The sequence below is a fragment of the Lepidochelys kempii genome, chromosome 2 (assembly GCF_965140265.1).
Source record: "Lepidochelys kempii isolate rLepKem1 chromosome 2, rLepKem1.hap2, whole genome shotgun sequence".
NCBI lineage: Eukaryota > Metazoa > Chordata > Testudines > Cheloniidae > Lepidochelys > Lepidochelys kempii.
The window spans coordinates 179,637,428-179,655,732 of NC_133257.1; the positions used below are offsets into that span (position 1 = coordinate 179,637,428).

An 18,305-nucleotide genomic window follows, 5' to 3' on the forward strand; every position below is an offset into this window, starting at 1 on the left:
ATACAGCTAAACAAATTCCTTTGTGGGGGATCATGCTGTTTTATTCTGTGTTTAATAGAGAAATGAATTGTCTGTTCACAAAAATGGCTTTTGAAATATACAGATCACCACTTTCTTGGTGGCCCTTTGATCACTAAATGAGAGCTGAACAGAGTTCTTCTCTACTTAAAGTAGAATTCTCTGCAGTGGATTAGTCCTCACTGCAAGACAATAAAAATTAATATTGAATAAAAGAAAGAAGTTGCTTGTAAATCAATTGTGCGACACCTTCAGGTATAAATTGGCCCTTTTTCAGAGCTGGGATGAAATGAAGTCTCCATGGACAAGGTCATCTATTTCAGTCGAGGGCATTAGCACACAGATGTATTAGCACTGTTATGAGTAGTGAGATGTAAAATGGCCAAGTATCACAATTAAGTAGGAGAAAAACTGAAGAATTAAAGACTGAAAAATATGCTACAGCTGAATTCTGCCAGATGCTCAGTGTCTCCAGAAAAGTCGTGAACACCATCAAATTCCACTGGTATCCATGCGATCTGAGGGCACTGACTCAGTCTCTTCATCAGGAAAGGCTCAGCAGCTTCCCTGGGCAAGTGATAAGTGGATGACAGAAAGACAACTACAGTTTTAACTGCATGGTCAGCAGCTCTTCTCTTCCCCGTCTTGTACACCACCTGCCTATTAAATTCTCCAACAAATTCATAAAGGCTTTCTTCTATACTGTCACATACTCATGGAACAGGGCCCTCGTCTCATATGGAACATCGCTACGGTTCTGGCTACGGTTTGCTCCTGTAAGTGTGCTGCTCGCACTTTGGGTGACAAGATAGCAAGTGTGAAAAATTGGGACGGGGGAGGGGTTAAGGCACCTATATAAGGCAAAGCCCTGAATATAAGGACTGTCCCTATAAAAATATCAGGAAATCTGGTCACCCTACTCACACTGCTCTCCGCATACATTGGTACCTGACAGCGGCTGGAGAGTCTTTACATTATTTCAGTTTTATTTTTATATATATTATATTTGTTTCTCCATAGATGGCTCCTCACAAGTGCGTCTGAACCAACCTCAGCTGTCCATCACTAGGAAAGGAAATAAAACCTTATGAATTGACTGTCATGTTTCTCTATCTGAGGATTTTGGCAAGGCTCCTATACACTGATGTAGGCAGAGACCTGATGCAGTTCCAGAGCTGATTCTTTTCATCTCAGTGCTATCTGTCTCAGATGGAGAAAGGAAAGTTTAATGCTGAAAAGAAGTTTGGTCAGTGTACACTTAGAGTGACCATAAACAAAATACCCTCCAGTGACATTGCAACTTACTATTGGGACCACACAGTGTTAGAAAACTGTAGACAGCCTGTACATAAACCCACTCTGCATTCTGAGCTATAGCCTTCATTGGCTTCTGCAGCTAGATATGAACAGCAACTGCTGATTTTGTGCATATTTTCCAAATACATCACTAAGAACAGGTCAGCTCTAGAAGAGCAGGAGGTCACCTAGGGCACAAAGGGGAATTAGGCACCCAATCTCGTTACAAGTCAATGGGAGTTGTGTGTTTAGCTGCCCCTTGCCCTGTAAAACAAAAAACAAAAAAAAAACCCAAACCTTCCCGCTGAATATTAGGTGAAGCTGACAGTCAGTAGTTATCTGTGGGGGTTACCATGGGCTGACTGGGTGGAGACTTGTCATCAGTCTAGAGAAGCAGAACACTTGGGGTGAAAAATCTGGCTCTAGAGAAGGAAATGGGCCAGGCTCTCACCCCATAACTGCCTGACACTACAGTCTCCCAATCCAGACATCATTCATCTGCTGAAACAGGAAGCAAGTGAAAGTAAAACAGGAGCGTTGAACCCAGTGTGCAGGTGCAATAATGTACTTCCTCATAACTCCCCAGTAACTGGGGCTCATCCTGCATAGTGTCCTCCCCAGGTACAGAGCCTCATTTTAGTGTCTAGAGATTCCAGTTGTGGATCTCAGTGGCCATTGGGTCAAGCCTTAAGTGTCTTTCCCTTGACCTCAATGGGCTTTGGATCAGACCACAAGTCACCTAATGGCACTGCAAACCAGCCTGGCCACTTTACATTTTGATATTACTCCGATGGAAACAGGAGTCAGTTTATTTTGGTTGCTTTTCTGCTGTTTAATTAGCCCTGAACCACAAAGAGCTTATTGTTCACTTTATAAAAACCACAGAGTTCTGTTCTGCAGGACCAGCCCATCTTTAGTCTCTGAAGCCAGTTCAGCAGAAAACACGTGGTGTGACAGCAGGCCACACTCTGCTTGAACTGATATTATGCTGTAGAATTTCAATCTTCACATGAACGTTCAGGGAACTTTACAGAATAAGAGTCCCTGCCCCAGGGATTTTATAGTCTAAGGAAGGTTACTAGAGCAATGGGGATAAATGGAGCAGGTTCTTCAGAACCCCTGGGGAAAGTGTGTGATTGCAGAGGATACTTGAAAGAAGGGCAGAAGTGGAAGCATCGCTTATTGAATGATGCTAGAAAGACACAAGAACACTAATGGAGCTACAATATAGAAAGGACATCATGGATCGGATTAGCTCTCATCACAAGGACACAAAGAAGTATTTAAGAAAACATGAGGTTACTCGTAAATTAATTTGACAAAAACATCATTGTAGAGTTGGCCCTTTTTCAGAAGTAGGACAAAATAGACTGCAAATGTACAATTGCACATCCATCCTATATCAATAGGGGGCATTAGCTCACAGATATAATAGCCACTGTCTGTACATCACTCTATTTATAAAGCAGAGGGATAGTCTCACACTGAAGTAGGAAGTGATATTCCACATCTGGGAAACTCAGCGAGAGCAGGATCCTGAGAAGTGCTTAATATCTTCAGAAGGGTTCTGAGTGCTGTACCGGCAACAGCACCCCTCAGGGCAGCAGCTCCCATCTTCAACAGGGAAAGAAAATAACCCCCAAGAAAATTAGTCTTCACTGTGCCATCAACATGGCTCTCTGCCTGTCCCTTCATCTTTGTATTAGTTATAATCATAGCTAGGAATCCCAATCAGAGATCTGGTCCACACTGCACAGGGCACTGTACAAACAAGCAACAAAGTTTGCATCCCGGGCCACAAACATCTTGGTGCTTTTTTCCACCACTTTTGTGTGGAATGCCCCCGCCCCCAAATCCCTAAACCACTAGCTTCATCTCCTTCAAATCCCTCTCAAGACCCACTCCTGCTGCGACTCCTACAAGAAATCTGCTGGCAAATGACAACTCTGGTTGGGGAGGGCAGGGGGATATGGTATATTTAAATATGAAGTACCAAATATTCTCTGCTGGTGCAAATACACTTCTAGACTGAAGATCTTTGGGACAGTCACTCTATATATTGCTATGTTTAGTACCTCACACAATGGGGACACCATCCAGACAGAGGCCTCTGGAAAACACTGTAATATAAATAATTCAAAGACCAATCCTTTATTACCCAGATTTCCATGATGCAATTTACACTGGTCTAATGATCGCAGAAGAGTTTGCTTTATGCCAGATAATGCTCTCTGATAAAAGTAACTTTGGATGAGTTTCAGCCATAACTCTACTTATCTTAAATTAGCATATGCAGCCAGCAAAACCTCATCCCCTGTTAACTAAATGAGTCACTTCCTGTCCCCAAAGGCACCACTCTGTCCATCCCAACAGTCACATTTCTCATAGATGCAGGACCAAGCAAAACCTGTAAAATGTTACTACTTCAGGTTGTTATTCTGGCTTCGATTTTGTCTTGTAAGTTTCTTTTTTATCCTTTTTCTACACAGTTGTACATTGCTGAGTCAGAACTCACCATGTTCCAGATTCATTCTATGTTAATTTCTGGTTTTCTTTTCTTGCCCTCTTTCTAGACGGATGTGCCCAAATACATCTGAGACAAGCTCAGTTGTCCGTTACCAGGGGAAAAGGTAAAACTGCACGTATAGACTGTGAGGCTTCTGGCATTCAGGAGTTCGGGAATGCTTATATACACTGGTATCGACAAAGACCTGGAGAAGCTCCAGAGCGGATTCTGTACATCTCATCTGGAAAACCTGTCTTTGACAAAGACTCCGATAAGAACAAGTTTAATTGTGAAAAGAAGCCTGACCAACCCATCTCTACCCTAACTGTAAATGAAATAGCTCCTAACGATGGAGCTACCTATTATTGTGCCTATTGGGATCGCACAGTGTTAGAAAGCCATAAACAGCCTGTACAAAAACCCACTCTGAGCCAAGTGTATGAAACTAGACACAGCCCTTATCCTATCTCTCAACTTGGACCCTGATTGGAAGAGAAAGCAGCTTTACCAAGCCTGTGATAGAAGGCCATTTATCAAGATGAGGACATTTTTCCCCCTGCTGACTGAACAGCAAATCAATGAATGGAGAGGGCTAGTAAGCTACCGGAGTGGTCATAAGTGCTGGAACTAGGAATGCTGCTGCACCCCATGTCTTGAAGTGGTTTCAGTTATATGCAGGCTTTACAGTTTGGTTAAATGGCTCTCAGCACCCTGATTATATACAAATTGTTCCAGCACCCCCAGGGCGATTTCTGGATGTTCGCCCTGTCCAGGAATATCCCTGACTGTCTTTAAGTCTAAGGATTTTTTAATAGAGGAGAAAAATCATGAACTAGGAGTGAGGAAAAAATTCAGACAAACATTACCAGGCTTCTGAACTAGGGTGCAGAAACTTGCTGACAATGGAACTGCCTCCACACATCCCCCAACCCCCCAGACATTGTGCCACGCATGCACAACACCACAATGCCATTGTCACCAGGAGACGTTGTCACATGTTACAGCCACTGGGCTATATTCTAATGCAGTCTTCCTGCCATAGCGCTGTAATACTAGTATTGGAATAACTGCACTACAGTGTGACAGCTTTTGAAAGAAGAATATCTGGAAATATGTACTTAAGCTTGCTAAGCCTGTAGTCCCAGATCAGATTCCCTCCCACCATCAATGCAACAGGTGCTAGAATAAATCAAAAGTTGTACATTTAGATTCCACCCCCCAGTTGGATCACACATGGTGGGGAGGTTGAAGGAAGGGGGACGAGGGAACCGGCATGGCTTCCACCCGCAACTGAAGCTAAGGCCACCCTATAGCACATCAATATCCTCCATAACAATAGTTTTATTGGTTGTAATCCAGAAATCTCTCCCACTTCTGCTGGGATTTTCCCCCATAGTGACAACAAAGGTGGCAGCAATGGCCACTTCCCAGCAGCAGCTCTGGCTCCACTGGTGCTTCCTGTCCAGCGCATTCCCTGGGCCCACACACATCCTCAGAGCATAGACCTAGGACTTTCCCAGCCCCGATAGCCACAAAGTCTGTTCCAGGGTCTAGTCCAGGTTCTTTCCTGCTCCTCTGCCACCAGAGTACCCTGTGGTGCTGTCCTCATCCCCTCTGCACCAGTCTAGAACTCACACTCTCCCAGCTCAAAAAGCCTGTCATGCAAGCAGGGAGGGATCCATACTCAGGGTGGTGGTGAACACCCAGTTAATCTCCTCAGAGTAAGGGCAGGTAGATGGGCCACGGATTCACTCCCAACATTGGAGAGCCATCTGCTGGATCCCCTCCTCTGCCAGCCTCTTGCAGATGCTCTCGCACAGATGCTGGTTTCAGGTGCACCTCCCAAAATCATGTTCTTTGCCGTGCTCACACCAGAGAGCAACGAGAACCCTGATGCTTTGACCACCTAGGACCTGCTGGGACAGGATCTTCTCAAGCTGTTCGACAGAGGTGAGTAGGGCAGAGGTAGAGCAGGCTGGATTAAACGAAGGGTTAAATGCTGACCGGGTATAAAAGCCAGTTGAGGTGAATGGGAAGTTAGTACCGTAGGTAAAAGACCAGAAAATACAGCCCCAGGGAATTGTGGGATGGCATTAGAGGACTATCAAAACCTGAGCTCCACAATCTGGGATTCAGCTGCACCTCCACTGCAAAGTGGGCAGCTTTGGTCTTACCTTAGAGCAAAACCCAGGCTGTAAATCTACACTCCCAGCCAGGCAAGCAAGCCCAGGTTCAAAACACACACAAGCCTGGGCATAAGGGTTTTGTGTGAGGAGGAGAGAGGGGTTTTGGCTAAAACCAGTGTAAGAGCCAAGGTGAATCTAGAGTGACAACACACCCTGAAAGACATAAATCTGCTGGCAGCCACAGGCACCTTTCTACAGCAGCATTCCCATACTTGCTTCTACCAGTGGAACGGACCCAGGGTAGAAACTGAGAGAAATTTTAGGGAAAAAAAGTCTAGTGTAGACAGATGAGGCTAATTGACATTTGGAAAATGTCCCGGTCAGAGCCGAGTGGAAGTTCCATTCCATCATTTAATGAAAAGAAAGAAATCCATGACCACTGAAATTGTCGCTATGCTACTCACTGTGGCCTTGGAACTCCCTGACAGTAGTAGGGATACATTTCAGATCCTTCTAACTCAAAGCACAGCCCCCTCCACTTGGGCTGAGAAAGAGTTTTCTTTAGCTGCTAGCAGGACTGGGTTTATGCCACATAGCTGAGCATTTGGGGTACCATCCTTGTTCTTTGCACATATACACTAATCAGGGTATCACAGTATCTATCAAGGGCTTTTAAGAACATTTGGAGGAATACAGAGAAGAAAAATCCTGACTCTCATACCACAGTCTTGTGGCCCAGTAGCACCAGTCAATAATTTGTGCAAGTGCAATCAAGCAGAATTAAAGGTCAAGCGGATCCAGAGAGGACACTTTCCAAAACAGGCTGTTTAAATAGACAAACTGCTACCCAGTCCCTGTACAGTTTTTTTTGTAACTCATTAGCAGATAAAGGAGTTTCTTGGAGGAAAGCTATTGTGCATTTAGAGTTTTATAAGAGAGGGTGTAAGAATTTGAGGGGGGGTTTGAGTTGGTTAGGAGAATACTAAGAGATGAAAGTAATTCATTGTACATTAGCCATCCTGCCCAGGAAGGACAGGTTCCCTTACCAGCTCCAAACCTATCCCCACAGTCCCCTCCACTACCACCTCTGATCAGTTCTCTGCTCAGTCTCCAGAACCCCCTTCCCAACACCTCTTTGTAGGTTAGGGTACCTCCTGCCAACAGCCACTCCAGCCCTGCTGTGGTCTACTCCTTGCGCCTCAGCCCTCCACCAGGTCACATTCACTTCCACCTCTTCCAGAGTTACAGAGAGTCACACAAAACAGTCCAATGACCTTATGACAGATCTTCAGCCCAACTTGGGGCTCAGTAACCCTTATCTCACCTTCCTTGGCAGCCAGTAGGGGAATATGGGCAATCAGGCAGGCCTTCCCTCTACTCTGGGTTTCAATACAAGAACCCTGTAGCAAGCAGCTATAGACAGCCTACTCCTCCCAGCTAGCATTCATCCCTAATTCACGCACCCAGACCTACCCAGCTGAGCATAATTCTAAGTTAGGCCTGGCCCACCCTGCAGATGCAACTGGCTGCACTAATTGCTGTCTGGCAGGGGCTCAGGTTAACTCTTTCTTTGCCAGTGTGCGGTACGCACTCCATCACATATGCTATTTAATATCTCAAAGGGATGTGCTTATATTATATCTTTAAAATGAAACCTTGTGGCAACATTTTACCTACACATTTGAAGCAAAATTACATACTAGTAATTAAGTGTACAAATGGCCTTTTTTGGAAGACAGGATAAGGTCCGTTATTAATGTACACGAGCACGTGTCATATCTCAGTAGACGGCACCAATAGCACACAACTGAACTGACAATGGCGGGTGTGCAGCCCAGTGACTATGTGTACACCTGAGAGAAGACGCAGGCTCAGATTTGTAATGGAGGGAGCGTGCTCCTGCCCAGCCAGCATGGACATCGGTGCTGGCCCACGTGAGCCACTGAGCACAGATTCAGGCCCCACTAGCAGCAATGAAGCGTGCTCATAACCACTTTACATGCTCTCCTCATATGCCTGTGCCCAGGGGCATGCACAAGTGGGGGCAAGCAGGGGCACATCCCCCACCTCAGTAGTCATCTAAAACAATACGTATTTCTGCTCTAGCTCCTGACCCCAGCCCTGGTGACTGACCACTGTTCACTGCCCCAGGCCTGGCCATGCACTGCTCCAGCCCCAGCCCTGGACCCTGACCCAGCCCCTGCTCCTGTCCCCGACCCCCGGACATTGTTCCAACGTGCCCATCCAAAAGGTCAAATTTAAATTCCTGTGCATGCCCCTGCTTCCTCTGCCTGTAAAACAAACCAAAAATAAAGCCCCTGACAGATGGAAATCAGATGGGATTCTGTGCAAACAACTACACAAGTTTTACCGTACTTGCCTTCACTTCTGCTTTAGAATGTGTGGCTGCATTATCGGGAGGACACAATCCTTGATTTGCAAACATTTTTACCCCTCCAGTTGGTTTATGAAAACAGATGAGACTTCAGCCCCCTCCCCCATCCTGGGATTTTAGCTTCTGACCACCTGACTACATACATAGTTTGACTCTTCTGAAAACTTAGCCCCACACATCTGCAGCCAGGAGAGCTATCATTGGATACAGCTTAAACAGCCCATTTCCTCTCCCCAGCTGCACCTCTCTCCCTGTCTCTCCATCTGAAGGGTTATTTCATAGTCGTCTGTTTCAAGTTCAACCTAGCCAATGCGAATGTTACTGCTGCAGGTTCTTATTGTGACTTTGACATGGTCTTGTAAGTCATTTTTCCATTCTGTTCTTTCCCACATGTACACATTCCTTCAGCTACCAGACACGTTCCAAATTCCTTCGGCTTCAGGTTTATAATATCATTTCTCCTTTTTTCTTTCTAGATGGATATTCGCAAATAACTCTGCTACAAACTCCATTGTCTGTCACCAGAACGGTATCTAAAAGTGCACGTATGAGCTGTAAAACTTCTGGTTTTGATTTTAACACTAATTATATACACTGGTATCGACAGAGCCCTGGGGCAGCTCTAAAGAGGATTCTGTATATTGGATCAGGATCAGCTATTATGGATGAAGGCTTTGATAGCAAAAAGTTTGAAGCTAGTAATGATGTTTCTGGGTCCACCTCTAATCTCAGAGTACACCAACTAACCCAAGAGGATGCTGCAACCTATTATTGTGCCGCCTGGGATCGCACAGTACTAGAAAGCCATAGACAACCCATACAAAAACCCACTCTGCATTCTGAGCCAAAGCCTTTCAAGAGTATGAAGCCAGACACATCCCTTCTCCTTCCTCTCAACTTGGAACCAACAGCACAAACTCCTGACTGGTTTCTGCAATGTGACAGGAAGAGCAATAGCACAGAACTGCAGTTTTGAACTACATTTTGTTACAAATCATCACAACACCTTTTAGAGCAGGTGAAAGTTGTTTTGACAGATAGTTTATTCCCCCCCAAAAATGCAATTTCATTTTGACCAAAACTATTTGCAAATTTGGGTTGAATTTACCAATAGTGTCGCTGAAAAAAATGATTTTTTTAATGTTGAAATTTCATTTCAACATTTTCAAAATGAAACATTTTGACTTTTCATTTCGAAACATTTTGTTTTGAAATTTAGTCAGATTTATTTTGAAAAACACCAAAAAGGTAAAACCCTCCCCAAAATAAAACATAATGAAACACAAAGAAACAGAAAATGCTTTGGTGAGAACAAAATATTTCAGTTTTTCATGTTGGGGAGAAATATCAAACTAGGTTTTATTTTGTGTTGAGCCAAAACAAATTTTGGAGAGGATTTTTCAGACACTTACCCACATGCTTAACTTTAAGCATCTGGATAGTCTACAGAGCAGACTGTCACCTATGGCAGCAAAATATTGTGTCCTTATAACTGTTTGTGCAAATGAGTGTTGGCTGGTAGAATGGCATAGTTGTTTATAAAAGCCCTAGACTAAGGCTAAGATCTGAGGGCACTACATCAGCTCCAATGCACCTGCGCCGCCAGAGTGTGTCTGGTGAACATGCTCTGTGCCGAAGGGAGAGAGCTCTCCTCTGGGCATAATTACTCCCCTCTGAGAGAGGCGAAAGCGATGTCGGCGGTAGAGCATCTCCTGCTGACATAGTGCTGGTGTAGACAACATTTAGGTTGCTGTAACTTGCGTCGCTCAGAGGGGTGGCTTTTTCACACCCTGAGCAATGTAGGTTAGATCGACTTAAGCGGTAGTGTAGACCTGACCCCACACTTGACAATTGTGATAAATGAAGCGGGGGAGAGGGTAGCCCCTGTTTATGAACACCCTCCCAGACAATTAACTGTAAAATCCCTGTTGGTGATATGAAATATACGCTTGCCTCTTCCTGGTATTATGATAGACCATATATTATTTTTGCATAAGACCCCTACCTCACGCAGTGACTCACTAGTTATTCACTATTTCTCTTTATCCTCCACATCCATGATGTGGCCCCAAGCCTTATTTAACGCAGACCATCCAACCATGGGCATTTCTATGGTGCGGTCACTGTACTATCTGGGTACTTAACAAACATTAATGAATTTCTTTTCACAACAGCCCTGTGAGATTAAATGGTGTTAGTAACCCCATTTTACTATGGGGTAACTGAGGCACAGAAGGATTATGGCCAAAATTGTCATAAGTGTCCACTAATTTTGGGTGCTCAACCTGAGACATCTACTGCCTGATTTTCCATTGTACTTCACATATTTGTAGCACTTGATATGTTCAAAGCACTGCTCCGACCAACTTCAGTTGCAGTCATGAGCGCTCAGAGCTTCTGCGAATCAGGTCCCAGGAGGCCACCCAGAAAAGGAGACGCACATAATGTGTGTCCAGCTGTGAATATTGTAGTTTAAGTGACTTGCCCAGCATCACACAGGAACTCTGAGGCACAGGCAGGGATAGAATCCAATTATCCCTGTTGACACCCAACTGCCTTTATCATGAGACCAGCCTTCCCTTTCCTGCAAGCCCCTCCCACATCCACCAGACACCTTCCAAATTCTGCAGCAAATGAGTCCAGGGTCCTACATACAACAGCCTCCTTCAGTACACAGCCCTGATTCAACCCCAGAGCACAAACCACCCTGTGCACAAAATGAAACAGGAGTCCTGCAGAAGAAAAAGTGTGTGATCATGAAATTAAAGACTGTATCGTAATACATATACATAAGGGGACCAAATTAAGGTTGCCTGGGCAACATTAAGTCTGGCATTTGCTAACTTCTGAGTGCTTGATTTTGCAACCATAATTGTCTATTAAAGTAGTCTTTTTTTATACTGTGTCCTAATTTAAAAAACAGAAACAAAACTAGAGGTTCCATTCATAGACCTCTGTCACTTCTACTAACAGAGTAACTGGTATCACTACTAGGCTGTTATCCTCAGTGTGGATCAGGCACTAAAGAGGGATGATATACACATTTCACATGTATTTGCTGAAAGTAGAGAAATACTGAAACTCAGGATTCCTGGGTTTAATTTTAGGAACTACAAGGTGGGATTCTCTAGTGGTTAGAGACCCTTCTGTTTCATCCCCCGCACCCAACCATCTAAGTTACCACAGTATCTGAGTGCCTCACAATCTCTAATGCATTTATCCTCTCAACACAGCTGAAAGATAAGGAAGTATTATTTTCCGCATTTTACAGATGGGGAACTCAAGTACATAGAAAGCCTGTGGCAGAAGACGGAATTAAATCCAGGTCTCCCAAGTCCAAGGCTAGCACTAAGCCTTAGACCATGCCTCCTCCCCAGCACTGACTCTGTCCCCTCTCCCTTCTTCACCTCTCTCTTCTGCTCCTATCACCCCCATCCTCCATCTTCTGCTCGCTTCCTTTTTAATCCATTCGTCCCCCCGTATCCATGCCTATATGCACCCAAATTTTGCCCCTTCCCCCCCATTCCTATTCACCACCTGTTACTTCTAGTCCCTTTCCTCCTCTGCTGTCCCCACCTAACCACTCTTTCCTGTCTTCCAAAGCTTCCCCCCACGCACACCCCCACTTTTGGCAACCATCCCCCCTCCCAAACTGCTTCTGCTGAGTAGAGCTGCCAGACTCAAACAAGTTACTACTGACATGTGCAAAGTGAGATTTTTTCAAAGGCTCATAACTTTGGCCAAAATTTGGGCATTTTTCCCACAGGATTAGTAAACACATCCCTGACACAAAGGCCATCCTCTTCACAAATTTCAAGTCCCTGCTGCAAATATGGGAATCCTAGAGATTCTCAAAGAAACAGTAGTAAAAATGATTAAATATCCGAAAAACTAGGTATTTTCCTGAAATCTAGTTCTCACAAAAGGCTGGATCACAGTTGCTAAAACTTTTTTTTTTTTTAATCTTCTCATTCATTTCCTTACACTTGCTAAATTATCTTCCAAGTGGGTTTCCTCAGATCTCTGTTCTGTTTTAAAGTGTCTGTGTATGCAGAGGAAAATATTTTTTTCCCTCCCCATCAGCCATGTAAAAAGATAGCAGTAAATGGGTAATACAGAATCCAGTAGACGGCACCAATAGCACACAACTGAACTGACAATGGCGGGTGTGCAGCCCAGTGACTATGTGTACACCTGAGAGAAGACGCAGACTCAGATTTGTAATGGAGGGAGCGTGCTCCTGCCCAGCCAGCATGGACATCGGTGCTGGCCCACGTGAGCCACTGAGCACAGATTCAGGCACCTCTAGCAGCAATGAAGCGTGCTCATAACCACATTACATGCTCTCCTCATATGCCTGTGCCCAGGGGCATGCACAAGTGGGAGCAAGAAGGGGCAAGCAGGGGCACAGCCCCCCCCCCCCAGTAGTCATCTAAAAAAATACATTTCTGCTCTAGCTCCAGCCCCAGCCCTGGCTGCTACTCCAGCCCTGGTGACTGACCACTGTTCACTGCCCCAGCCCTGGCCATGCACTGCTCCAGCCCCCGCCCTGGACCCTGACCCAGCCCCTGCTCCTGTCCCCGACCCCCGGACACTGTTCCAACGTGCCCATCCAAAAGGTCAAATTTAAATTCCTGTGCATGCCCCTGCTTCCTCTGCCTGTAAAACAAACCAAAAACAAAGCCCCTGACAGATGGCAATCAGATGGGATTCTATGCAAACAGCTACACAAGTTTTACCCTACTTGCCTTCACTTCTGCTTTAGAATGTGTGGCTGCATTATCGGGAGGACACAATCCTTGATTTGCAAACATTTTTACCCCTCCAGTTGGTTTATGAAAACAGATGAGACTTCAGCCCCCTCCCCTCCCCCATCCTGGGATTTTAGCTTCTGACCACCTGACTACATACACAGTTTGACTCTTCTGAAAACTTAGCCCCACACATCTGCAGCCAGGAGAGCTATCATTGGATACGGCTTAAACAACCCATTTCCTCTCCCCAGCTGCACCTCTCTCCCTGCCTCTCCATCTCAAGGGTTATTTCATAGTCGTCTGTTTCAAGTTCAACCCAGCCAGTGAGAATGTTACTGCTGCAGGTTCTTATTGTGACTTTGACATGGTCTTGTAAGTCATTTTTCCATTCTGTTCTTTCCCACATGTACACATTCCTTCAGCTACCAGACACGTTCCAAATTCCTTCGGCTTCAGGTTTATAGTATCATTTCTCCTTTTTTCTTTCTAGATGGATATTCGCAAATAACTCTGCTACAAACTCCATTGTCTGTCACCAGAACGGTATCTAAAAGTGCACGTATGAGCTGTAAAACTTCTGGTTTTAATTTTAACAGTGCTTATATACACTGGTATCGACAGAGCCCTGGGGCAGCTCCAAAGAGGATTCTGTATATTGGATCAGGATCAGTTAGTATGGATGAAGGCTTTGATAGCAAAAAGTTTGAAGCTAGAAATGATGTTTCTGGGTCCACCTCTAATCTCAGAGTACACCAACTAACCGAAGAGGATGCTGCTACCTATTATTGTGCCGTCTGGGATCGCACAGTACTAGAAAGCCATAGACAACCCATACAAAAACCCACTCTGCATTCTGAGCCACAGCCTTTCAAGAGTATGAAGCCAGACACATTTAATAAAAATGACTTTATTGAGGTGGATGAAGTGATAAGAGAGAGACACTGGCAGGGCTTGGATTTCAAGGTGTGTGGTATAGACAAACATTTTAATTAAAGGTGGCACACTTTAATTATAGATGTCTGCAAGTTAAGCTTGCCTGAATCTTCGCATTAAAAGACACTCTTTTCAGTTGCTTTTATCTTTACCAAACTTAAACTGTTCTGACTCAAACTTTCCATGCCAGTTTTCTGCTTAAGGCTGATTTAAAAAAAAAAAAAGTTTTAGCAACTGTGATCCAGCCTATGCGAATGTATAACTATGGTTGCACATTTAAAATAGAAATAGTCAGCAAGAGGAGAAGGAAAGAAGATCATCCTTCTATTCACTGTTCCTGGGGCCTAGAAGTGGGGAGACTTTGGCCAGTCCTTACAACCTAACCCAGATTCCACAGGTAGTCTGTAGTCTTTCATGGCTATTTTATATTGTTATTTATCACTCATCCCTGCAGTGACTGAGTGGTGACACATTAAGGCGATCCCAGTTGCTATGAGCCAGGGTTACCCAAGTTGCTACAAAAGAATGACATTAAACAGCTTCCCTTCCTCATGGTTGTTGAGCGACAAATCCTTCTTAGCCACTGACTAGAAGAGTAGCCTGTGGATGCCTCTCGACAGCATATGCCCATATACAGGAATAAGTTTCCAATCCTATTTCCTTAGGGTAAAGATGAGGAAGGGTCATTCCGGTTGCTCAAATGCTTTTCAGCATCTAGTCAGAGCAGTTTGAAATGGTGCTTTTGTGAATGAGGCAAACTGGATCACATTAAAGTTCCTGCAGATATCAGGTTACATTTTCAAAAGTACTTAAAATGAATCAGGAGTCCAACAATCATGAAATTTAATGGGATTGGATTCCTAATTTGTTTAGGTGCTTTTGAATTTTTTACCTGTTATTTGCTCTTTTTTTGTTGATGATAAACTAGCTCACCCATTCTAGCTCCACACAGATAAATGTCAGGAGCTAGAATGCTAGATGGCATTGCCAAAGATTTCTATATCTCAGTTCAAAAGGGAGACCAGGCTGCATGAAACACAGTCCACTCTGACTTTACCTTTTCTTTTGTCACTTATTGAGATCAGCAACCTAGCCTACAGAGTCTTCATAGGATTTGGGGAACTTACTTCTTCCTAGAGAATAAATTCTTCTTGAGAGACTGCATCATCCATTCTTCCTGACCTCTGTTGCTCTTTCAGTCTTAGGAAGGTGTGTGCCTGCATTTTGGGAGAAGAAGGATGGTCTTATGGTTAACGTACAAGATAAGGCCTCAGGAGATCTGGATTTGATGCCTGGCTCTTTCACACTTCTTGTGTGACCAAGTCACTTAACCTCCCTGGGTTTCAGTTTCCCCTGCTGTGAATAATACCTACCTCACATAGGCATTGAAGCTTAATGCATCACAGTTCATTGAAATTCTTGGATGGAAAGTGCTACAAGAGTGCAAGCTATTATGTGTGATGACTACAATATGGCTAAACTCTGTTTTGCTTCTCCCTATCGGCAAGACCAATCATATTATAACAACTAGAACGTACAATTGCGAGTTGGTAGATTTGCCTGGTAGAGGGGCAACAATGGACTTATGTTGTGAAACCTGCCGCTGTTGTGCTAATATCAGTACAACCCGGCCAATGACAGCACAGCAGCAGTGCTAGTGCCGACATTTTTATGCTGGTGTCACTTAACCCTGCTCAGAGCACGTCTGAAGACCTGGTGACAAAATGGCAGTGAACACCATCGTTCTCACTACACCAGTTCTCCCAGTGCTGACCTGTGAAGATTCACCAGCACTACTGTGAAGGGTTCATGTTTAGCTATTCCACCTGGAAGCAGGCAGGGCACACCCTGACTGTTTTGTAGAAGCAATGCACACATTGCTCTATCCAAGGACAAGGGCTAGATATGAACCATGAGAACTTGATTGTTGGGACAGCGACTGTGGGAAGCTTTCTTAGCCTGGGCTCAAGGCCTGAGAACCAGGATTGTAGTAGATAAAGGATGGTAAATAAGTATATTAATCAACATCATACATTCCTTTGTGTATCTTTTTGCGGTAGCAGTGTGTAATGCTTAGGGGGGAGAAATATAATAAAAGGAGAAGGTGGAAGGCGGGGGGCAGAACAGCCCATCTCAGCTGACCAGCCTGCTTGCTTGCATAAAGCTGTGTTCTGTCTCATCATTGAACTGCCACAACTGGCGCCCAAACGTGGGGCCCTCAGCACTCACCTCGCCCGGCAAGGGTTTCAGACGCGTCACTCATCCGCTTCGTGGATCCCGGTGAGTATTTTTCATTGTGGTAAGTACGGGAAGCTCCCTCTCTGCTTTGCAAGTGCAACACCGCAATGAGCTGCAGTATTTGCTGCGTAAGGCTCAGCATGACTGCCCTGCTCGAGCACTTACTCTCCTGCTACAGGAGGTGCGTGCCCAGTGCCCGTGGTACCCTGAAGCCGGAAGCCTTAAGCTAGCGGACTGGGAGCGATTGGGCCAGACATTGCACGAAGAGCCTTGGGCACCCGTGCAGGCTTTACATGCCTGGCACCTCTGTCACGACACAATACTGCGTGTCACCTCGGATAGGCCCTCTCTCACGAGGCTGGTGATCTCGCCACGCCTGTCGGCTCCTGTAGCCATCCCCGTTGCAGCTCTCCCCCCTTCTACCGATGCAACCCAGCGTGTCGCTTCGGAAAGACCCTCTCCCGTACCCACAGCCCCCCCTCTCCCTGCTTTGCCCCCAGTGTCTTCATTACCACCGCCTCCCTTGCCTTCCCCACCGGAGCCGGTGTGTGATCACCCTCCGTCCGTGGGGCCCCATGCTCCGGGGGCCCCCGGAGGGTCATCTGTATCTGCTCAGAAGCTTTCGCTGGTGCAACAAATGGTTCACGCAGCGAAAGCTCGATCAGATCTTACAGAGGAGGAGCTGGCTGATCTGGTCTCAGTTTGCCCGGTGACCTGGCAGAATGATGACCAGGGCAACCCCGTGGGCACCTGGACCACTTTGCCATACTCGGTGGTTAGAGAGGTAAAGAAAGCAATTCGTGAGTTTGGCCTGACTAGCACCTTTGTGCGTGGTCTCACTGAAGGGATAGGTACTGGGTACTCCCTAATCCCTGAGGATTGGAAAACGCTGCTGCACATGATGTTATCACCCAGTCAGTATGTTATTTGGATTAGTGAGTATAGGCAGATGACAGAACGCCAGGCTCAGGTACATAGAGAGCACGGTATCATTTATGAGCATTTGGCAGGGGAGGGCCCGTTTGCTACTATTGAGATGCAGTCTCAACTCCCTCAGGCCTTCTTCCCCATTATTTCCACCTGTGCCCAGCATGCTTTCAAGAAGGTCCCAGATTCAGGCAAGCCTACCAAAAGCTTTGTCAGTATCCGTCAGGGTGCCTCAGAGTCCTTTTTGGATTTTACCAACAGATTGCATGAGGCTATCCTCCGACAGGTGGATAACACTGAGGCAGCTCACGAGCTCCTGTTAAAATTGGCAGTTGAAAATGCAAACGAGGATTGCCGCCGTGCTCTCCAGGCAGCGCAAGCCTCTGGTATTTTAGAGCTCTCAGACATGCTGCGGGCATGCCAGAACATCGGCACACAAGCCCATAAGGCTGGAGTTCTGGCTGCCGCCCTGAGAAAAACCGGGAAGGAGGGGAAGCGTTGTTACCGCTGTGGTAAGGAGGGTCATTTTCAGCGGGAGTGCCGCTCATCTAAGGCACCAGCCCGACCCTCAAAGAAGTGCCCCAAGTGTGGGAAAGGTTATCACTGGGCTAATCAGTGTCGTAGCGGGTCGGGAAACCGCGCGATGGGTCCCCCCCGAACCCAGGGCCAAACGGGGGTGTTTCCCACTCAGACAACCGCTCCTCTGCCTTAAAATCCGTAGACTCTATGAGGGCGGTGACTGCTGGAAGTGCAGGGCTTGATTTGATCATGCAGGAGGACACTGACTTTCGGCTGCCAGGGGAGGTCTGTGCCATACCTACACAGGTGACGGGACCTCTCCCTGCCGGCTTTGTAGGTCTTGTTCTCCCTCGCTCACATGCTGGGAAACAGGGCTTTTTTGTCATTCCAGGGGTCATTGATGCTGATTACACTGGCATTATTAAGGTTCAGGTGTGGACTCATCTTCCACAGTCGCTCCCGCGTGGACGGTCAATTGCACAATTGATTTTAGTCCCCTATCAGGTGCCAGCTGCCGAGGATCGAACTCGGGGCGGAGGCGGCTTTGGATCGACGTTGTCTCACTCGCCGTCTCACAGCGCGTCTTCTCCACT

General features: G+C 45.8%; 1 protein-coding gene across 1 annotated transcript in view; it reads left to right on the top strand.

Moving 5' to 3' along the window:
• Window positions 1-3,691: 3,691 nt before the first annotated feature.
• The window catches only part of LOC140906149 (uncharacterized), an 83,755-nt gene continuing 69,141 nt past the window's right edge, over window positions 3,692-18,305 (top strand). Inside the window, exons 1-4 of the mRNA XM_073329653.1 lie at window positions 3,692-3,771; window positions 3,888-4,304; window positions 8,818-9,201; window positions 13,586-14,058. Coding sequence (XP_073185754.1) covers window positions 3,729-3,771; window positions 3,888-4,304; window positions 8,818-9,201; window positions 13,586-14,058 — 1,317 coding nt within the window. The 5' untranslated portion in view covers window positions 3,692-3,728. The remainder of the gene's footprint in view (window positions 3,772-3,887; window positions 4,305-8,817; window positions 9,202-13,585; window positions 14,059-18,305) is intronic.